General features: G+C 41.3%; 1 protein-coding gene across 9 annotated transcripts in view; it reads right to left on the reverse strand.

The window, feature by feature from the left end:
- Positions 1-24081, reverse strand: part of PDLIM5 (PDZ and LIM domain 5) — a 190068-nt gene that overhangs the window by 83209 nt on the left and 82778 nt on the right. For 7 of the 9 annotated variants that reach the window (XM_083179088.1, XM_083179087.1, XM_083179092.1 and 4 more), the window contains 2 exons: positions 13973-14012; positions 9745-10184 (listed from right to left, as the gene is read on the reverse strand). In XM_083179088.1, the coding sequence (XP_083035214.1) occupies positions 9745-10184; positions 13973-14012 (480 nt within the window). The remainder of the gene's footprint in view (positions 1-9744; positions 10185-13972; positions 14013-24081) is intronic. The other 2 variants (XM_083179095.1, XM_083179096.1) reach the window with 1 other exon arrangement.

Genomic DNA, 24081 nt, shown 5'->3' on the forward strand with positions numbered 1-24081 from the left:
GATAGGATTAGGAACTTCAGACTTTTTTTGGGGTTGTCAGGTGGCAAATCTATATGTACACACATTGCTCTGTATGAGTATTTTCTGCAGCCAATAAATTCATGGCAGTAGATGTTCTCGTTCATGTCTACAGTTGTTAAGTGTGTGAGACTTATGAACACAACCATGGAATAAACAAGCACAGAGTGGTGTAATAAATCAGTTCTAGACCAGGCGGGAGGGGCGCCCCGGAGCTCCTCCGGTAGGGGGGGGGCCTTCCGCACTGCTGGGGGTGGGGTGCAATGCTGCCAGGCAGCGAATCACTCACCGAATAGCTGTGAGTAAGTACTTGGCAGATGCAGCTTCCTTCCTCTGGCTCTCCTCTGCTGCTGCTGCGGTAGCTTTCCTGCTGCTGGCTTGCAGCTCACTACCGCCCTCCAGTGGCCGGCGCCCTAGGCAAATGCCTAAACCTGCCTAGTGGAGGCGCCAGCCGTGGCTATGTGTATACTGCCACTGTATCTAATAACATCCCTTAGTGGTACAGTAAAATAATTAGCAATATTAAGCATTAAAAATGTAAATCAGATAGCGATACACAGCCCAAGTATGGGATTACTTAAAGTCTTTATCAGACTAATTTCTTAAGAAGCCAGGTCAGTCCTAGTGCTTCTAATATCCAAGTTGTGTTCTCTATATTTATCTCTTGTAATGTGTGCCAATTTCTCTTCTACTCGCGCTTATGCTAGTTTCCCTGCTTTAAGATTAACATCACATGCACGCACTGGAAAACAGGGATCATCAAACTCAGTAGAAGGTGATGTAATTAATTTAGGCCAAGAGTTGATAATGGTACAGAAGACAGTGTAAACATTGACCAAGGTTTCACGGGACTGCAATTTTCTACTGCTACTGCATAAGTCCTCAATGAGTACTGCAGATCTCAATCACTGTGGGCATGATTTCATTTTGTGAAGACCTTTCACATCAGTGATATGATGGTATACAAATTAATCATAACTAAACAAACAAACAAACAAAAAAGGTAATTAACAAAACTTTCAAAACTCATGTTCAGATGTAATATTCTAAGTCTATATCGCAATTAGAACCTGAATATTATTCAGAGTTTGTTGATGATGCCAGGATATGCAAGAAAGTTGTAATGTGATGTTTGCCCGATTTGGAAATGCTTTCCGAATTGTTGGGGGGTAGAGAACCACATATAATTTATTTCCATTGTCCACATCTGGAGTTTAACAACTTAAGACAGTGGTTCCAAAACTGGGTTCATGGCACCCTGGGGTGGCACAAGGCTTTTGCAGGAGTGCCGGGGTTTGGTCATCCAAAATGTTACCAAACATTTATAATCAAAGTGATAGGCAAAATCAGTGCTAGTGACTGGCCATCATAAAACATGTGGACAATCACAAGCAAAACTGTACACCACAAGGATAAGAGGGGAAGGCACAATTTACTTATTTTTTATTTATTCCAAATCTATTAATAAAAAAAAACCTTTATCCTAGGGGTGTTGTGAAAAAATCTGGCATTCTAGGTTGCTGTGATAAAAAAAAGGAGAAACACTGTATTTATAGTTTAAGAAGTTTTATTTAAATACATTGAGAAATTTATATAAATTATACCATGTTATTTTTTTATTAATTTATAATCTGCAATATCAGCAGTTAAGGTTAGCTACTAGTTTTGAGAACATTCATGTTTATAACAGCTTAAGAAATCGTGTCACAGTTAATCAAATTAAAGTTAAAAGTGGCAGAATTAGCTGCACTGACATATGTAGTACCCATAATGATACAGGCAGTAAACCACTGCCTGGGACCCCACCTTGTACACTAGGGATCAAGTTCCAGACTGCATTTGAACCATACATTATACATAAGTTACCTTATACTGTATTCTCTACAGTGCATTGAGGTTATTAATCTAGTACACAGGTTTAAAAGTCGGTCCTCAGGTCCCCACACAGTGCATGTTTTGCGAGTCTCCTCATAGAATCAAGTGAAATACTTAGCTCTACCTGTGGATCTTTTAAAATGTGTCAGTGAGTAATGAGTGCACCTGTTGGGTGAGTAATGAGTGCACCTGGAAAACGTGAACTGTGTGGGGTCCTAAGTACAGAGTTTGAGAAACACTGATCTAGTTCTTACTAGGTGGCCCGTGTGAAATTTTGCAAATAAAATACAATGAATTTTAACCCCTTCCCGCCGCAGCCTGTTTTTGCCTTCCTGACAGAGCCCTTTTTTTCAAATCTGACATGTATCACTTAAGTGGGGATAACTTTTTTTGCTTTTACTTATCCCAGTGATTTTGAGATTGTTTTCTCGTGACACATTGTACTTCAAGTTAGTGGTAAATTTTCGTCGATACAGTCTGTGTTTTTTTGTGAAAAATACCAAAATGTCGTAAAAAAATGGAAAATTTAGCAATTTGCAAAATGTTAAATTTTCTGCTTGTGAGACAAATAATCATACCATTCAAAATAGTTAATAACTAACATAGACCATATGTCTACTTTATGTTTCCATCATTATTTCAACTTCCTTTTAATTTTTTTGGACACTAGGAGGCTTACAATATGAATAGCAAATTCTCAAATTTTCAAGAAAATTTCAAACACTGATTTTTTTAGGGACCAGTTCAGTTCTGATGTGACTTTGAGGGACTTGTATGTGAGACACCCCCATAAATGATGCCATTTCAAAAACTGCACCCCTCACAGTATTCAAAACAGCATTTTGGAAGTTTGTTAACCCTTTAGGTGTTTCACAGGAATTAAAACAAAGTGTAGGTGAAATTTCAAAATTTCATTTTTTTTGCAGATTTTCAATTTTAATACATTTTTCTAAGGAACACAGTACATTTTACTAGAGAAATGTGACTAAAAATTGATTCCCCCAATTCTTTTGTTTTCATAAATATCCTATATGTGGCCCTAGTGTGCACGTTGACCAAACCACAGGCTTCATAATAGAAGGAGCACCTACTTGATTTTGGAGCCTCATTTTTATGAGATTATTTTTTAGGCACCATGTAGGTTTCTAGGCACCATAAGATGCTAAAAGTTAGGAACCCCCCCACAAGTGACCCCATTTTGCAAACTACACCCCTCAGGGAATTCATCTAGGGGTATAATGTACATTTCAAACCCCCAGGGGTTTCACCAATTGTGGTACAACTGGGCAGTGAAAATGAAAAATAAAATTTTTTACACAAAAATGCAGTTCTGGCTCAAAATTTTTCATTTTCACAAGGAATGAAGGAGAAAAAGCACCTCAAAATCTGTGCCCCAATTTCTCCCGAGTACGGCAATGCCTCACATGTGACCAAAAAATACCATTTGGGTGCATGGCAGGACTCAGAAGGGAAGGAGTGATTTTTGTATTTTGCAGCTCAGATTCTGGTGGAATTTTGGTGGGTGCTATGTCGCATTAGCAAGACCCCCAAAGCACCAATACAGTGGAAGCCCCCCACAAGTGACCCCATTTTGCAAACTACACCCCTCAGGGAATTCATCTAGGGGTATAGTGTACATTTCAAACCCCCAGGGGTTTCACCAATTTTGATACAACTGGGCTGTGCAAATGAAAAATTACATTTTTTTACACAAAAATGCAGTTCTGGCTCAAAATTTTTCATTTTCATAAGGTATGAAGGAGAAAAAGCACCCCAAAATCTGTGCACCAATTTCTCCCGAGTATGGCAATGCCTCACATGTGACCAAAAAATACCATTTGGGTGCATGGCAGGACTCAGAAGGGAAGGAGTGATTTTTGTATTTTGCAGCTCAGATTCTGGTGAAATTTTGGTGGGTGCTATGTCGCATTAGCAAGACCCCTGAAGCACCAATACAGTGGAAGACCCCCACAAGTGACCCCATTTTGCAAACTACACCCCTCAGGGAATTCATCTAGGGGTATAATGTACATTTCAAACCCCCCGGGGTTTCACCAATTGTGGTACAACTGGGCAGTGAAAATGAAAAATTAAATTTTTTACACAAAAATGCAGTTCTGGCTCAAAATTTTTCATTTTCACAAGGAATGAAGGAGAAAAAGCACCCCAAAATCTGTGCCCCAATTTCTCCCGAGTACGGCAATGCCTCATATGTGACCAAAAAATACCATTTGGGTGCATGGCAGGACTCAGAAGGGAAGGAGTGATTTTTGTATTTTGCAGCTCAGATTCTGGTGGAATTTTGGTGGGTGCTATGTCGCATTAGCAAGACCCCCAAAGCACCAATACAGTGGAAGCCCCCCACAAGTGACCCCATTTTGCAAACTACACCCCTCAGGGAATTCATCTAGGGGTATAGTGTACATTTCAAACCCCCAGGGGTTTCGCCAATTTTGATACAACTGGGCTGTGCAAATGAAAAATTAAATTTTTGTACACAAAAATGCAGTTCTGGCTCAAAATTTTTCATTTTCATAAGGTATGAAGGAGAAAAAGCACCCCAAAATCTGTGCCCCAATTTCTCCCGAGTACGGCAATGCCTCACATGTGACCAAAAAATACCAGTTGGGTGCATGGCAGGACTCAGAAGGGAAGGAGTGATTTTTGGATTTTGCGGCTCAGATTCTGGTGGAATGAATGGTGGGTGCTATGTGGCATTAGCAAGACCCCCGAAGCACGGTGAAATGATGAACCTAATAATCCATAGATGTGTGGTATATTTTAAAACACTCCTTTATACATAGGCCGGGTTTGTCGGGGCAAGTGTCACACTGGAAAATAGTTTGCTTTCTTATTCCCTTTTTATAGCAAACTTTGTACCTTTTTTGTGTCCTGCCCTTTTTTCCAGTGGAGGGGATTTCATCAGGAAAATGCTGCCCTGGTACAATACGGGGGCCAGTACTAGAAGTACTGGGGCCCTCTGCCTGCTGGCTCCCAAATATTAGGCCCTTTATGACTTCCTCTTGAAAGTGCATAAATGTCCCCCTCTGGCTGGTAGAACGGAATAGCACGTAAGCGTTATACAGTGCCATCTGGATGATATACACGGCCAGCTTCTTGTACCAGATTTTTGTTTTCCGCAGGGCACTGTACGGCTTCAGTACCTGATCTGAAAGATCCACTTCGCCCATGTACTTATTGTAATCCAGGATACAATTAGGTTTTGAGGTGTGGGTACTGGTACCTCGTACAGGGACGGAGGTGGTACTGTCTCCGTGAATTGTTGTCAGTATAAGGACATCCCTCTTGTCCTTATATTTGACCAACAACATATTTTCGGTGGATTGTGCCCTGCTTTCACCCCTTCTCATTACTTGGGCAATGTGCGTTTTTGGGAGGCCTCTTTGGTTCTTGCGCACAGTACCGCAAGCTGCTGTACCTCTTGAACCAAGGGCCTTAAACAAGGGGATGCTAGTGTAAAAGTTATCCACATAGAGGTGATAACCTTTATCCAGGAAGGGGTGCACTAAATCCCAGACAATTTTTCCACTAACACCTACGAGGGAGGGGGGGCATTCTGGCGGTTCAATTCTTGAATCCTTCCCTTCATATACCCTAAACCTGTGGGTGTACCCTGAGGTGCTTTCACACAGCTTATACATTTTTATGCCATACCTTGCCCTTTTATTGGGAAGGTACTGGCGGAATTTAACCCTTCCTTTAAAATGTATAAGGGACTCGTCTATGCAAATGAATTTATCTGGGATGTACATCTCTGCAAATTTGGCACTGAAATGATCAATGGGGGTACAAACTTTATTTCAACCCGGGGGGGTATGTAGTGTGTAGTGTGTATGTAGTGCAAAAAAAAAAAAAAAAAAAAAGGTCCTGCGCCAAAAATTGAGCACAGATGTTGGTCAGTAACGTCCGTCACTGAACAGCGCTCAAAGGCAACAGGAATTTGATCAAAAAAAAAAAAAAAAAAAAAATAGATCAACCCTGTGCCGAAAAAGCTGATCAGTGATGTACGTCACTGATCAGCGCACAGTGGCCACAGGACACCCACAAAATCACAGTGTGTGTAAAAAAAAAATTAAAAAAAGACCCCACAGCACCCTCAAAAAAAAAAAAAAAGGTGATCACTGATGCGACACTGATTACCAGTGAGGGGCAGCAGGTGCACAACCTTTGGTGCAACTGACAGTGCAACTGGCAGCAACTGACAGGTATATATAAAAAAAAAAACCTGCACCCCCAAAAAGTTGCTGATCAGCACAGATATACTGATCAGCACAAAAGGGGGGGCAGCAGACACAAAATATAGCACTCTCTATCACTCTCTGTCACTATCTCTCTCTATCTCACTATCTATCACTCTATGACACTGCAGCAGCAGCACTGACAGGTATATATATAAAAAAAAAACTCTGCACCCCCAAAAAGTTGCTGATCAGCACAGATATACTGATCAGCACAAAAGGGGGGGCAGCAGACACAAAATATAGCACTCTCTATCACTCTCTGTCACTATCTCTCTATCTCTCACTATCTATCACTCTATGACACTGCAGCAGCAGCACTGACAGGTATATATATAAAAAAAACTCTGCACCCCCAAAAAGTTGCTGATCAGTTAATTTATACTGATCAGCACAAAAGGGGGGGCAGCAGTCAGTTGCACACGCAGCACAGCTGTATATATATAAAAAAAAAAACCAGCACCCCCAAAAAGTTGCTGATCAGCACAGATATACTGATCAGCACAACAGGGGGGGGGGGGGCAGCAGACACAAAATATAGCACTCTCTGTCACTATCTCTCTCTATCTATAACTCTATCACACTGCAGCAGCACAACACAGGAAGTCACAAGAAGTCACAAGATCCAGGAAGCATCCAGCACGCTACAAGCAGTGATCAGGTAAGTATTTGCAAGGATCAGGTCAGTATATCACGGCAGATAGGCACGGTGACCGCACTGCACGCAATTCCAGACCGGAATGGCGTCTGCAGTGCAGTCACCGTTAGTTTAAATCACCCTCCATGGCTGTGATTGGTCCGTCGGTCCGACGGACCAATCACGGCCTTTGGGGGCGGGTGGGGTGAGGTGGGGTGACACCAGTGTCACCCTTACACCCCGTGGTGATTGGTGCTGTACTTTACAGCACCAATCACCACCGATCCCTGTGTCACCGGCGAACGTTATTCGCCGGTACACAGAAAACGCTGTAATTGGCTGTTCACATTTGAACAGCCAATCACAGCGATCGCCGACGGGGGGGAGGCATCGCCGCCCCCCCTGGACATGCTGGGACATGTCTGCTGTCAGGGACAGCAGACATCTCCAAACTGTCACCGCGTCTATAGACGCGGTGACAGTTTAAAGCCATGACGTACATTTATGCCATGCGTCGGGAAGTACATCCCGTCCATGACGTAAATGTACGTCAAATGTCGGGAAGGGGTTAAAGCGAGGTTGGTGGTGGTAGTAGGATGAAAGAAGAACCGGTTCATTTGTAGCCATTTTGAGTAGCCGAAAACTCATCTTAAGGAGCCCACACACAGGGAGATGCTGAAGCATTCCAAGCAATGCTAGATCACACAACAAGATCGCTCAGCACACAGCAATGTGTCCCGTGAGAACACTGGCCCTGATCGATTAATACTCAGCATTCTGAATATTAATCGCCGGGTGATGTCGACCAACGGGTGCACACATATCTATGGCCCCTATACACACGTAGCAATTTAGGGGCATGTTCTAAGCTATCTAGTGAGATTGTTTAGAAAATGCCCCTAAATTGCTACGTGTGTAGGCTCCATTAGCCGTGCCGTATCGATGCATCCAGGAAAAAGAACTCTAGGGCCAAACAATACAATGTGCAATTGTCAGAAGCAGAGAACTTAACCAAAATCGATAAATGAGGTACCATTTTAAGGATTAAGTATGAAGGGAAAAAAAGTGGATCACTTTCTAGAAATAATATATATGATCATGCATGCACTAGAAGTATTTACTAAATATATTTTTCTAGTACTTTCTAACGGGTGGCCATACCCCCTGAACATACCCCTAACCTGGGCTCTATTAGTGCATTTCACCAGTGGGCCCTTCATGCCCCAGTACAACACTGGTTAAAGGCTCTCTCTTAATAATTCAATTCAGGACTTTTAGCTATGTCACCATTCTTTTGCTTATGTAACTTAAACTAAATATATTGAGATACTATAGATCAGTGATGGCTAACCTGCAAAGTGCTCCATGATTCAAACGAGGCAGGCGGGTGACAATGGAGCTTCTTGGGAGGCTGTTGGAGAATGCTGCAAATTGTGAAATGCACACAATGAAATATTGGGGGTTATTTTGGTTCACTCTTTCTGACAAATTCCTTCTTAGATGGACAAAACCATGTGCACTGCAGGTGGGGCAGATGTTACTTGTGCAGAGAGAATTAGATTTCAAAGTGAGATCTATATTGCAGTGTAAAAATAAAGCAGTCAGCATTTTCCCTGCACAGAAACAAAATAACTCACCCAAATCTAATTCTCTCTGCACATTTTACATCTGCCCCACCTGCAGTGCACATGGTTTTGTCCATCTAAGAACGAATTTGTCAGAAAGAGTGAACCAAAATATCCCCCATAGTGAGGCAGCATTCTATACCAGCTTCACAACCAGCAACCAGAAAGTGATTAACTGTCAGCAAGCTGAATGGTGGATAGCTGGAACGGACATCCATTCACTGCATGGAAGCATGGGGAGAGATGGAGGAACCGCAGTAATAGTTTAAGTGTTTTTTTCTTCTAAATTTTGTTATGAATGGATGGGTAGGGTCCCTAGTGCAGTGCTTTGCCCAGGAAGTTCAATTATTTAAAAGATGACCCTACCTGCACTGTGCACTTATGTCAGACGATTCTACACATCTTAAAACTAGGCCAATTCCTGTTCCGCTTCAAAAAAGCTTTGTTTTTTTTTTAATCATACAATTTTAACAACGCAGTTTGTTTCTCATGCCAGCCACCAAAATTACACAAATACACTGTCCAGAGAAGACTAATTGCTGTAATTTGCAAACTACAGTATAATGTTACATTTCCACTTCAACAATTGCTCCAACACAGGGAATCTCACACCTATTTCTATTTTAACTAGTTGCCAACAATGTCAGCGTATATTATGTGTCTTACTACAGAGCCTGTGTCAATTACTTTACCACAAGGATATTAGAAACCAGCTGGATTCCAGTTTTTTATGTTGGTCTAAAACTGACAGGATTAAAGTTTAACTCTATGAAAGTCATGGGATATAAAATCAATAATGGACATTTTTTTTCTGTACAGAAACAAAGTTAATATACTAGTATTTTAGTTCTTCTAATAGTCTGTTACCAGCATTTGAGCATCTTTACCAGAAACCCATTGTTTCTGCCTTTACTCCATTACCCTTATGTGATTTGCACTAACACTTTTCCATGCTTGCAAGTTGTAAAGGGACTCTAAATGATCATGTGACAGCACACATATAACTAGAATAAGCAAAGCCAAACACCACATTATTTATAAAAATAAAAAAAAAATGAGTAGAGAAATCCATCTACAAAAAAAACCCATTGGACATTGTTTACAACTAGTTATTAATTTAATTTGAAATCACAGGCTTTTCATCATGTGAAATATAAATGTACATAAACACGCCTTGAGAGCCATTCAAGCATTTCAATTCATTCTGTGCAGTTTACAAGACAGGTATACTATAAGTTTTGTCAGTAGTTTCCAGTTTTGATGAAAAAAATTCTGAAAAAAAGTAAAATGCCACATAAACAGCAGAAAACTGCATGCAAGCTCCACTTACCCATTTTGAGGCCTGTCCGATAGATGGTCCTTCTGTCCCCTTCTTTGCACATCAGCGCTATCTGGTGCAACCTCATAAGCATACTGATTGGCAGACGGACTGTAGCTGGCAGGCTGCCGTGGGACATTAACTGCAGGTTTAGTGGCACTCAAAGCTGGCACTTGGCCATCAGTGGCAGGTTTATAACTGGCATGCAAACTGGGTGCAGCAGGTGTTGGTGGGTTCACAACAGCCAGCAGAGATAAAGCAGATGGCTGGGATGCAGAGGCTGGGGTAAAGGCAGAGGATGGTGATGGGATTGAAGCAGGCTTGGAAGAAGATGGAGCTCCAAATGGTCTAGGTGCTTTATTGTAGGCCACACTGACTGAAGTGTTGACTTTGGGTACAGCAGGTGTGGGATTTGCAATGGGCACAGGCTTTATTATTTCTTTAGGTGCTTCCTATATATAAAAACAAAAAAACAAAAAGCACACACCAACCACATGCAAGGAGCGAAGATCTTAGAACTACAACATATCCTGTAACTACAGGTGTTGGTGTCAGATGGTCCATTAAAACATTAATGGGCCATCTGAACTAATACAAATAATGCAACTGCAAATATCTGACTTGTAAATACACCCTCTCCCCAAAATATAAGTAATTACAATTTCATTTAGTGGCACAAATGTTCCGTTATGAAGTATTATATAGGTGGTACAAAGAAGGTTGCTTTGTGTGTGTAGTAATTAAGATTCACTATAGGTCTGGAAAGCTGAAATGTGCATAACTTAGTATGTCCTGTTGAGTGGCGGAATCTCGGGTTGTTTTAATTATTTCATGAAGCCTTGAAATACTTTGTTTTAGGCTTTGTGATCTCTCAATACTCCTTTCAGGTCCACAAGAAACTCCTTCCAACACCTTCCATACTTCTAGGTCCTATAATCCTCAGTATAGGCAGAGCTGACCATGTGTGTTGTACATTTTGCCATCTAGGAGCATTCATGGTTAACACTTTATAAGAAGCCAACAATAGTAAGAATACAAGACTATTACTGTGACTAAGACCTCACTTCTGAAAAGACCTTAAACCGGACAACTTAGAAACACAGTCTGTGTGATCATCTGAAAATTTCTACAGCCCACCTAAAGAAGGTTTTAGTACCTTTAACACCTATGGGGCTGCTTAAAATTTACATGTATGTTTTTTAACTGGTGATCAGTAATAATAAATCAGAGTGCTCTAAAAATAGTTTTAGCAATCAACAACTTAATCCTATCCCTAGGTGCACATTTTCAACAAATGTACAGCAAGTAGATATATCCTATGGGTTTGGACTTTAGCCAGAACAAGTCATGTGTATATTTAGATACGCAGTATGCAATAAAAATAAAAAATAACACATGACAACTGTGAATGTAGAACGGAGATGGCCTTTTATCAGTGAACACTAACCTTTCAGTGAACAAGGTCAAAATAAACACAGGAATGTTTAACATTGTAAAATTTTGTAAAGACTAGACTGTAAGCTAATTTTGACTCCTCCCGAGGCTTGTGCCACACATAGCATTTTAGAAGATGTTTGGCAGGAAGAAGTCAACACGTGTAGTTCTATGTGGCCATCTACACAAATGTCCCGGTCCCACAGCCACAGGAGAAGACATCCGGATGTATGTGTTTACAGAGTGCGGTTGTACCGCATACCCTGATACTTGCCAGAAGCTAAATTCAACACTGTCCCTGTCATCCAGCTTAAACGCTATGTGTGGCCCAAGCCTAAGATATTTTCTTTCTGGTTTGGCTATAAAGTTCCTGCAGTGGTCTTTTGGTGCTGTGGATCCCTTGTAGTGCCATTTCATAAATAAAGGATATTACCATATATACTGGAGTATAAGCCTACTTTTTCAGAACATTTTTTATGCTGAAAAAGCCCCCCTCGGCTTATACTCGAGTGAGGGTCTCACTTGAGTCAATAAGGTTTTCACAGTTTTTTTGTTGTAAAATTAGGTGCCTCGGCTTATATTCGGGTCGACTTATACTCGAGTATATACGGTAATAAAAATCTAATGTAATTTCATGTGAAAGTTGTCCTATAACCAGAAAGAAGTATGATATTTGCAGCTGCATGTAAAACTTCTAGAAATTAAACATGATTTTTGTATTTATTATGATTAGTTTTGAAAACATAACACTTGCATGCCCGCATTTGGAAATATCTTCCATTTGAAATATTGCTTCACCCATTCTCGTACATGTAATTTACACCAATGTGATTGATATAATGTAATATTTTGTGTAAAGTGAAGAATCAAAACCATTCAATTAATTGTACAATTTTAAATGTACTACGTTTAGAATTATAAAATTTAGCAATTTTAATAAAATTGTACTAGCGTACCACATTTAAAAACGTGCATGCATGTTTTACAATTAACTAACCAATTCACCAAATAGGCAGATATTGCAAATGCTAACACGTGCATTCTTCTGAGAATAAAGGGCAGGCTCTGTAAAAGCTATGCATATCATTTAGTACTAGCCAAGTCCTAAAATGCCAAATTTTATATGAAAACTCATAAAATATTTTTTTCACATTTTGGAATAAGAAAAAAATCTAAATAAAAAACACCTCCAAAAAATCTGAGAGTTCAAGGATAAATCATCTAAAATGTATGCACCATAACCATGCATGTATTCAAAAGGTATTCTCTGGGATAATTATTACCACCTATAGGTCTATTGTGTTAATAAACACACCTGTGCTCAAGCAAGATGATATGGAGACTGGATTGGACTAAACTACTGGACTCCACCGATTCGTAGCCACGCACCGAAAAAAGGCGGGACCTATGCCTACTGGGTCAGTCATATAATATCATAGTTAACAATGCAGCTTTTTACAGCAATATTATTTAAAAAAAAAGTTCCCCTATTTGTTGTTCCAATTGCATAAGCTATTTGGATATAATCCTCAAAAATGTTTATTTTTATTTATTTTTTATAGTTTAATTGGTGTGGAGACAAGGAGAAGGATGGATATGTCCATCCCATGCATTTCATTATCAGCAGCATAAAGTTAATTCCATGGATATACAATGTATATTGTGTACTTACAGAGAAGCAGTTAAGATGGTTATTATGACAGATAGGTGGGGCTCCGGTGCTACTGATAGTTATCGCACCTCTCCTGCACATGGCATTACAGCCCTCTAACATTAGATTTCCTATCCCAGTCCACCCCTTTATAGTGAACATGAACGGTTTGGGTTCCAATAGGGAAAGGTTCAAGAAAGTCTTATGTAAAGTATTCTATTTTGTGTTGAGACAATGCCAAGGAGGAAATAAATGTAGTCACCCCAGAAGCAATTGTTCCTGCTGATCAGCATAGAAAGCATTATAAAGGCAATTTCCAAACATTTTACTATGATCAGGATTATTTTCAAATGGTGAAACTGAAGATTTACCATATCCTATATCTTCTTAATCGAGGATACAGAAATCATGGACTGCATATTTAGAAACAAATATAGTGAAACACTCTAAGAACTCATATCAACCAAGAATGGTGTTCAGTCCATCTTAACATCTCTTTACACAAGGACTTTATGGAGAAAACTAAGGACATATGTGAATCAACTAAAGACTGCTTGTAACATAATGATCCTGTGAATATCAGCAAGTGTACAAACAAACAGCAGATCATGAAACAACCAATGCTGTTGTGGTGGCCAATTTAAAGCCAAGGCCTCAAAAAACACTGAAATGCTGAGGTGGGACTTTAAGAGGGATGTACACCAACAAGGATCCCGCCCCAACAAAAAACGTCTGAATTCATTAATTATGTAAAACATTGATATACTCATACAGAAATAAATAACTGACATTTTTAATGTGTAGTGGGTAATAAAGAAAAATAAAATATTTTGTAAGAGGTCATTTGAAATGAAACTTTTCAAAATTTTAGGACTTGGCGAGGACTAGATAAAACAAAATTCTTTCTATATATATATATATATATATATATATATATATATATATATATATATATATATATATATATATATATATATATATATATATATATATATATATACATACATATATCTATATCTATATATATATCTATCTATAGAGATAGATATATATATATATATATATATATATATATATCAGATGTTAAAGACTACTTTTTATGACTGTAAAAGAAAATAAGCAAACAATAAACATTTATAGTCTAAGGCAACTTACAGTTTGTGTAGGATATGGGTTGGTCGACGGTGCCACAGCTCTACAAAAATCAAAATAAATATGTCAATTATCTATATATTACAGTCTCAATATAAGTGTTTATTTTATTATTTTCTTATGTCCTATTTAAGATAAAAGTCACATTAGCATATTCTTTATATCAAACTAAATTTTATTTTTAAACATTTTTTATTAAGGATTGAGCATATTTGTAACATAGTTTCCAACTATATGCAAACTTTTAGAAATTACACATTGTTAACAGATAAAGAATTTTTCTTTTTTAAAAGCATTCGTATAGGGATACATTTTACAGTGAAGAAGCTTAACATGTCAAAACAACCAAAGTGTCAACTGGGGGCGGACAGGACCCAAGCCATACCACCACTCAAACAGTGGCTATATTTGGTAAAAAAGGCTATCGGGTCGGGCCCAGTAAGGACACGAGTCTCGTACAATTGGGTGGAACGGAAGCATTTGTGGATTTGTGTCTTCAGATCATTGGACAATGAATCGATAAAACCCTCCCATATTTGGAAAAAAGTTTCCGTGCGCTCTTCTTTTTGGAGGGATGACTCTACCCACTCCATGTGAAATATATGGAATAACTTGGCTCGAAACAGAGGGATAGAAGGGGGATCCCTATGGATCCATTGAGGTAGGATACACTTGCGTGCTACCGCTGATATAATGAGCATAATTTTTTTGCTTTCTCGTAGAATTGGTGTTTTCATGAGGAAACCGCCCAGGTTTGCCCACTTTCTTGTCAGTGGGAGACGATTTAGTAAGAATGTAACGGAAAATCCCTGCACCTGTTTCCAGAAACGCTGAATAGTAGGGCAGTCCCACATGAGATGTTGGAAGGTTGCGTTGGGACTATCACATTTTGGGAAGGCGTCTGTGTCTGAGATGCCCATCAAGTGTTGTGGATGCGGGGAGAGGTAACCATTATGGTAGATATGGTACTTGTTTCCTAGCACGGCGCCAGTGGTTTTTATCTTAAGCATCGGGACCTTAAAAATTGCGTTGATCGCATCGCATGCAACCAAATCGCATCCGATGCGATCGACGCAATTTTTACATAGGAATCAATGTAAAATGGTCCCTGAGTCCCAATTTTACAATGGTCCCAATGTAAAAAGCCCCCGAAACCCCAATTTTAATTGCATACCCCCCCTCATGGGTGAAATGACCCCCCATTGTTAACGCCACCCCACTATTGATGCCAACCCGAAGTGTGGCGAGCGCAGCGAGCCCGCGAGGGGCGGTACGCGTCCTCCGAATTGATTTTAAAAAGTGTGGTGAGCACAGCGAGCCACCGAGCCCGAAGCGTGGCGAGCGCAGCGAGCCCCGCGAGGGGACGCGTATAACTTCACAGGTATACGCGTCCGCTCGCCACGCTTCGGGCTCGGTAGCTCGCTGCGCTCGCCACACTTTATAACAGCAACTCCACGCCATGTCGGAGGAAGCGTACCGCCGCCCCTCGCGGGCACGCTGCGCTCGCCATGCTTCGGGTTGGCGTCAATAGTGGGGTGGCGTTAACCATGGGGGGACACTTCACATACTTAAAACCCATGAAGGTGCATATACAATCAAAAATTGGACCCATTGCCCCATTTCCCATTGTTACCTATGTAAAATCGCGTTTCGCGTCGATTGCATCGCATGCCATTATAATGGCATGCTATGGTCACGATCAACGCGATTTTATCATTGAAAGCTAATTTAACATTGAGCCCTATGTAAAATTGCGTCGGTCGCATCGCATGCCATTATATTTTCAGTACCCCAACACAAGTCTTCTTTTCTTTGTGTACAATTTATATGTATTGGAAGGTCTCCGCTAGTAAACTCCTTCACTAATAATAAACATCCATAAATCTCCACTTAGCCATGAATTAACAAAGAACCATCTGTAATAACACTAACAGGATGAAACAATTTAGGATCATTATCAAAATAGATATATAAAACAAACAAACAAACAAAAAAACAACATTAACAACCATTTTCCTTGGTTGTTCTCTTTAGTGTTGAAAGGTCATGTGATTGGTTTTCAATATTTGTTACACTTTATTGATCAATATTTAGTGAAGATCACCTCTCCATATGGAGGGTAATTTTTGTCTACAATTGTAATTTTTATTATTGCCTTAAACCAATTGAAGTATAAAATAAACAAAACAATGCAGAGACACACTAAGGGGGATATTCAATCTCCGGCGAGCACCTCCCATCGGTGAGATGCCCGCCGGGCCCTATTCAATGCTGTCTTCCCTGACAGCATTGAGCAGGGTATCTCGGCAGAATGAGCCCGACATCACTAGCTGTCGGGCTCGTTCTGCCGAGAACAGCGGCAAGTGACGAGCTGCCGGCTGCAGCTCGCCTCTTCCCGGCCGCAACTCGCGGCCACGCCCCCTTTTCGCTCCCCGGCAGGCGGGACATTGAATCCCGCCTGCGTGTTCTCCGTCAAGCTGACCGAGAACGGGACTGGGTCACGGCGGTCGAGCAAGCTCGACTGCCGTGACCCTGACATTGAATACCCCCCTAAGGCTAATATATATTAAAATGTCCAAATCTGCCTAGGCAAAAAATTACGATATTTAGGTTTTGTGCCCAAAATTTTAATTGGAAAGGGACCCTTTTTTTTTTTTTAGAAATAGTGAATATTGTGGTTCAGAGCAGGAAATGTCTGCCACACAGACCGTTTGGTATTTGTAGATTTTTTTTGGGTACTTGTTTCCTAGCACGGCCACAATCGCGGGCATCGTGTGTAATTTTTAGTGGTATACGACGCGACCGACGCGATGCCCCCGATTTTCCCATTGAAATGCATTGAAAATAGTCAAAATCGCGTCGGTCGCGTCGTATGCGGCTAAAAAAGGCTTAAATGGTCCAGACACGATGCCCACGATTTCCCCATAGGAAACAATGTTAAATGGCTCAATGTACCCGCGATGCCCCCGATTTCTCATAGGGAACAATGTTAAATACCTCAATTTCACCAAATCATCATAGGGAACAATGGTAAATGGGCCAGAAAGCCCCAAAAACACCCCAGAACAGTGAAATGTCCCCCCAAAAGTACTTTACGCCACCCCACGATCAACGCGAACCCGAAGCGTGGCGAGCGCAGCGAGCCCGCGAGGGGCGGCGGTACGCGTCCTCCGACCTTTTCATACCCCCTCTATCCACGTCGGCGTGGAGTTGAGAATAGAATAGTGTGGCGAGCGTAGCGAGCCACCGAGCCCAAAGCGTGGCGAGCCCCGCGAGGGGACGCGGATACCTTCACAGGTATCCGCGGGACGTGGATAGTGGGGGTATGAAAAGGACGGAGGACGCGTACCGCTGCGCTCGCCACGCTTCGGGTTCGCGTTGATCGTGGGGTGGCGTAAAATACTTTTGGGGGGACACTTCACTGTTTAGGGGTGTTTTGGGGGGTTTATGGCCCATTTAACATTGTTCCCTATGATGATTTGGGTAAATTGACCCATTTAACATTGTTTCCTATGGGAAATCGGGGGCATCGCGGCTAAATTGAGGCATTTAACATTGTTCCCTATGGGGAAATCGCGGGCATCGCGTCGCGACCATCGCACCCGATTTTTTAGTGCTTGCGATGACCGCAATGCCCACGATTTTTCCTCACGATGCCCACGATCATGATCGTTGTGGCCGTGCTAGGAAACAAGTACCTTTTTTTTTATTTTTACTCATTAAAAAATAACCATAAAGGCCACTCAATGTTAGTGTGTAGCAGCTGTCAAATTGAATTAGTCATTTATTAAATTCAAGTAATATAACTTCTCCTGTGAAAATAAATCCGTAAGGTCAACTGATGAATATTACTGCTGACATGCAATGAATCTTAAAGAATTCCAAACATTAGAGCACTGCCTTATTAGGAAGCAGGCTGATACTGGTCAAAACTGAAAGTATCGCCATCCAATGTCTCTCATTTTTAATAAACATTTTTCCATCACATATTTTCTCTCTCGTTTATGCTCTTCCAGCTCAGACATTTCCCTCTATGTCTGAAATAACAGACAGTATCCACAGTGGGAGACTAGGCCAAAGAACTATGTATTAGAACAGAATGTCCTATTTTTCCCACAAGATTTATATATATATTGACTTTTATACTTCTGCTCCTGCATATAGCCTTAAATGTAAAAGGGCACTTACATCTGTTTAGTAGCTACATGGGTATAATATATAATTTAAAAAAAATGGCTGCAGCTTCACCGACTTTTATTATCCCTATCTTTGACTGTGCTTTTCCCATTATATTTAATAAAACATACTCGTGCCAATATACAGTACTGGTTGGAAATAGGCCAAATTGGATGTGTGTCATCAAATTCCTGTGCAAATCGGATCGGAGCCTACAGATCGTATCGGATGCATCAATGACACATGTATTGCATTCGATTCGTAGGTGCAATGCAGCCCACACACGCGCCGATGCCGGCGGTGCGATGCTGTACGATGGGGTGCGCGCTCCCGCGGCACCTCATCGTACAGTACAAAAAGTATGTGCTGCACATACTTTTTGTACTAGCTTTTTCTAGCACAGCATCGCATCGCATGCACATCGTATGCACAAGGCATACGATGCGATGCTGTGTGTGCTAGTTAAGCCCACAACGCACGCTGGAATCGGTGCGTGTGTGGGCTGCATGAGACAGCTGCCTATAGCCTGCAGAGTGGGGAAGTGCTCTCCCCGCACTGAGACTCAAAGGCCCACTTCCTTCCTTCCCCGCAGCTGTGGTAGTGCATAGAGGTACTGCAGCGGGCAGCTATGAGATTTTAAAACTCCCAATCAAAAAAAATGAAGGTCGCTGATTGGCTGAGAGCTTTTTAGAAACTCTTTGCCATTGGCAGATCTCCAGTAGTCCTGATAAACCGTATATAATTTATTGCACAGAAAATAATGGCACATCAAGTGCCAAATCACATTTAGCCTGGGGAGTTAAAGGAAACTCAGATCTGACTTGTCTCTCGGACATACAGTATGTATGAGGGACCTTTAGAAACCAAATATATTTGACAAAGTTGAATTTCACAGGTACACACGGTGAGATATGCACTATTTTTCTATTGGATTTTGCTTATAGAAGCAAATTCGAATAGAAAATGGAATTGGCATGAAATGGTTTTTCTACATTCAATGCAGAATCGATCCCAATGCGCTCTCCCATGTAGTGTAAATCGAATAGAAAAATAGTCTTGTCAGGCAAGACTATATGGTACAGATCTGTACTATATAGTCAAATATAATTAATTTTGTGTACCATTAAATCGCAAACAAAATCGTACCGTGTGTCATGACATTTAACAATTTAACAGATACAACATATAAAAACTTTTACAAAATAAATACAGTTCACCTGCGTCCTCATTCTGATTTGATGGAACCCCTGCCTGTTTGCACAGGAGAACAATGTTTTGCAACTGTGCATAAGCATTTATACGCATGTGTAGCCGCTTTGTGTGAGCAGGCAGGGCAAATTGATTATTCACCGGCCCGTTTGCACCTAGAAGTGCAGGTGGGGGACATGTGGCCACACATTGCAGTCGCAGCCATGGGAACGCCAAGTATTTCATGGCTGTTCCCATGGAAATTAGCCAGTGACGCAGGTACGGGGGGCGGGCAACTGACCCAGTCTCAGTGTATGTCAGCTGCCCGCCCCTTTTCCCGTAAAGGGGCGCTTCAGATCTGTGAGTGCTAGAGAATTCCTCTGATGGTTGGTGACCATCGAATGATTTATGCCCTGCACGCAAGCTGCGAATGGATGTGTATGCAAAACAGTCGCATGCGTGCGGGTGGCAGGCAGCCGTTCGCCCAGGCGGTGGGCAAATTTCACAGCTTTGCGGGTCAACCAAAATACACTTGGTTAATAATTTTGCCCTTAACTACAAAGAAAATAGCAATAAAACAAGAGTCCTTGGCAACGTCTGCAATATTACTTCATTGCAGGGCTGTGGTCAGTACACACACGCTGAAAGTAGCATGCAGCAGGTAAGTAAATTCATAGGGGTCGATTGCGAATCATCACATCAATGACCGTCCTTTAAGGCGGGCAAATTCGCTGAAAAGTGCTCGCACCTCCATAGGGGTGAGTAAATTTCAGCCAATTCGGCCCTGTGAAGGTTGTGAGTTAGGGTTAATTCTAGTGCCATTTTCAGCGTGAAAACAGCACCCGAACGACAACTCGCACCGTTTAGGGTTAATAGGATCGACCCCTTAATAAGATATATAGAATTATATATCTATATGGAGAGAGAGGGAGAGCGATATTTTATAATAATCATAATAAAGAATGGCACAGCTATTTCCAATAAATTGTGCCACTTAATAAAAGCATAGTTTAGAGTTTAGATCACTGCAGCGGCTAGTCTCATGTGTACAGGAGTCAATATATTGGAAGAGAATGATGGAGAGTAATTTGGAGTCACAAATTGTAATGCCAGGTGGGTGAGATGTACTAAGCCTTGAAAAGTGATAAAATGGAGAGTGGTAAACCACCAACCAATCAGCTCCTGCCTGTCATTTTTCAAAACACAGCCTGTGACATGACTGGTGGTTTATCACTTTTCAAGCTTATCACATCTTAGCTCACATGCTCTACAAACAAGTGCATTACTTGTTTTCCATACAACATATTCGATGGCCATAAGTAGTGTTCCTGCTAGCCTGTTTTAGTGGAGCGCTGCACCCTGCCCGATTTTTAAAGGGCAAAATGCACCCTGCCCCCTAGCAGCGCCCCACTAAAACAGCCTCGCGGAGAAGCCCAGCGCCGCCCTAGACGGCAGGACAGCCGCAGATGGCAGGTGGCCGGCCCGCCCCCTTTGATGACATTGCGGCCCGGGCATGCCCCACTTGTGACGTCGGCGGCGGCCCGGAACTGCCCCCAGCTGTGACGTCGGCAGGCACGGTCCGCTCCCCGGCACCCTGCCTGCTCTAAATGATAGAGTGAACACTACATAAGATAACATTTTTAAATGGAAATTGGGATAATCAACATTAAGCCCCTCCCACTTCATGTAAGTTTGTGTGTTCCGAACTCACGGATGCCCAAATGGCTGAGAACCCAAGCACCCCCGTTACCAACCCCTCTCCCTGGGGCAGCCCCAAACTTTCCAGAGTGGCCACAAACAGCTGCAGCCAAAAGTGGTGGGAGGGGGGGGGGGGCGGTTCAAGGGGCTGCTGCAGAAGGTAGTGACTGCAGCTTGACTGGTTAGTATTTCTGGGGCAGGTTGTGCCCTGGTAGGTATGTACTGCCCCAGGAAAACTCACCATTCAAGGGATTAAATCGCCTTTTGTTTTCAAAAACAGAGCTAACATTCAGTGTGTAACTGCTTCCATATCTGTTTAAGAAATGGAATGTTAGAGTGTTCTCCTGGAAAAATAGTGTAATGTAGCATTGCTTGGTCGCAATGTACCAAGGACTACCGAGTCCTGCCATGGCAGAATTAGTTGGGCTGTTTAAATGTAAAAAAAAGGGTAGAAATATGTGGATATAAAACTTTTCCTGTATGGAAAAGGTATCTCTGAGGTCACAAGGAGAGAATGGACACTTTTGCCAAAATAGTCCAAGTTAAACAAATAAATAGATGATAACCAGATAAATTAAATAGGTCAAGAAAACCATAGATTATTCCCAGTGGTGCCAATGAAAGCTGAAATATGGGATATTTCTGAAATGTTAGAAGCGATTTATATATGTTGCAAACATCTGTGTGCATTGCAGGCTTCGTTAACCAGCAGTATCTTGTGTGTAGTGGTTACATTGACAAAGGTCATCATCATTTCTATGGAATATAAAGGAATTGTTAGCTGGCAATTGGCAGCATAGTTTTTGGATGTTTATTTTAAGCTATCAGTTGGTGAACGATGTAGGTGAACAATGTGATTCTGGCTGCCACTTCTCTTCCCTTCCCAGAATAACTCTTGTGTGGCTTTACACATATCAGAGGCTTTACTGGAATCCTAGGTTTGCAGCATACAGACTTTGGATAGTCATCCGCTCTGTATAGGATAATGCTTTGATGTTCTTAGCACAGGCAGGAAGAAACACAAGCTGGATAGGAATATGTGCTCAAATGATTAGCAAGTCAGGATGTATATGGGAAGATATGCAAAATGTGGAGCAGTATTGTGTTTTATGTTCAGTTTTTTAACCTTTGCAAATATCAGTAACAGTGGAATGGCAATTGAATATGTGATTAAGGATAATCAGCGGATATAAAGTAAAGGTGTTTGTCTACAAAACTTGTTACAGCAGCAGTAGTGTGTTTCCCCACCATGTACAAAATGCACATGTTCAATTCTTCATACATTTCACTGAATAGGTTTGTGTGCACCCTATATTACATTTAAGTGTATATAATACTCACCTCAAAACATTTTCTGCTCAAACTCCACATATTCCCATTAACTCTTCAAACGCCAGCCCTGATGCCAATAAAGCGTTTTTTTCCTTCACAAAAATGTATACATGCCTTAGCCTGTAACCCAAGATTTAAATCCCTATGTGTATGCTGACCACCACGGTCATTGCACCCAACACCCAATCTTCACTGCACATTCCTTGTCTGTATTTTAATGCAATCAAATGATATATTACGTGATTCCTTGACATCATGTCAATTTGTGATGATTAAGCACATTGCTTATTTTAACAAAAGTATCCCGGACCTGAATTGCTTATTTTTATTTTGTGATCCTTCCCCTATTTGGTTAGAAGTGTTTCTGTATATGTGATCCTAGCAATTCTTCAAAGATGACTTAATATATTTAACCAATAAAAAAAAGTGGAACTTACACTTTCTCTGGCAAATTACCCTTTCCTTTCCAGGGATGTACTTTCTAAAAGGTCAGATAAAGTCCAAATGGCCCAGTGAGGAATTTAATACTCTAACTGACATCATACTTGGTTAAAGGGTAGGTCTTGCTTTTCGGGGTCATACGTCTCCCATTACATAAACATTATTCATGTAGCAGTCTTAAATCGGGGCTTCAGATTAAAATTATTACTAACCTATTGTGACAAATAGGGTAGTTTTTCCCAGTCTCTTGTGAGAGAGAGACTACTGTTTTCTTTGGCAAACTGCAGACTCATGATAATAGACAGGGTTAATGCCCCACTTACTATCTAAAACAGGTCGACCATATGGGTGTAATTAGTTAGCGAGTGCCTTGCAGGGTGTAGGAGTTAAGGTGCCCATACACAGTGCGACTGCCGTGTGCGATGAGATGCGATGCCATTGCACAGTTCAAAAAGTATGTGCTGCACATACTTAACACTTTGTGAACCCAGTTTACACTTTGTGGATGCGAATGCTGGAACCACACCTAGAGCCCAATACAGACTTGATCGCAAAGCAAAACCATGTTGCACTGCAGGTGGGGCAGATGTAACATGTGCAGATAGAGTTCTATTTGGGTGAAATAGTGTTTCCGTATGAGTCCGTATACACAGTGCAACATGGTTTTGTCCATTTAAGAAAGAATGTGCTTTTGCTACGAAGTCTGAATTAGGCCCTTAATGCAGTCTGTGCCATCCTGACCTTATCCACAATAAGCAACAGCAAGTTGGTTCCAAAAATGTGTGGACTGTGTTTACTACTGTGTTTGCATACCTCCCAAACAATTCCAGCGGTACAGTCTCGTTAATTGACCAGTGTCCCACTATCGCACCCGTGGGTCGCAGTGTCCTGCAGGCAGGGGCAGACCGTTGGGAGAGGCAGGTATCGCATCTATTCAGTGCAGTGACAAAAGCCAGGACTACCCTACTGCTCAAAGAGTGTGCCCCAAAAAAACATCAAAAACTGGGCTCACAGCACTTGACTACACTACCTCTACCAGAGGCAATGCTCATTCAAACCATTTTAAAAGACAAACGCTAGGAGGTAAGTGTTTGCCATAACATTTATTTAGTTTTTACTATAGCGCAGCAATTTCCATTGCACTTAACAAATGGTAACAGTGATAAAACAAAAAAAGACAGTCAGAAGTAGGAAGGGCCCACTTGCAAGCTTGCACTCTACAGTAAAATAGGCACTTATATACAAGGGTAGGTATTTGCTCTTGCATAATGGTCACA

The sequence above is a fragment of the Crinia signifera genome, chromosome 1 (assembly GCF_055691185.1).
Source record: "Crinia signifera chromosome 1, ASM5569118v1, whole genome shotgun sequence".
Taxonomy (NCBI): domain Eukaryota; kingdom Metazoa; phylum Chordata; class Amphibia; order Anura; family Myobatrachidae; genus Crinia; species Crinia signifera.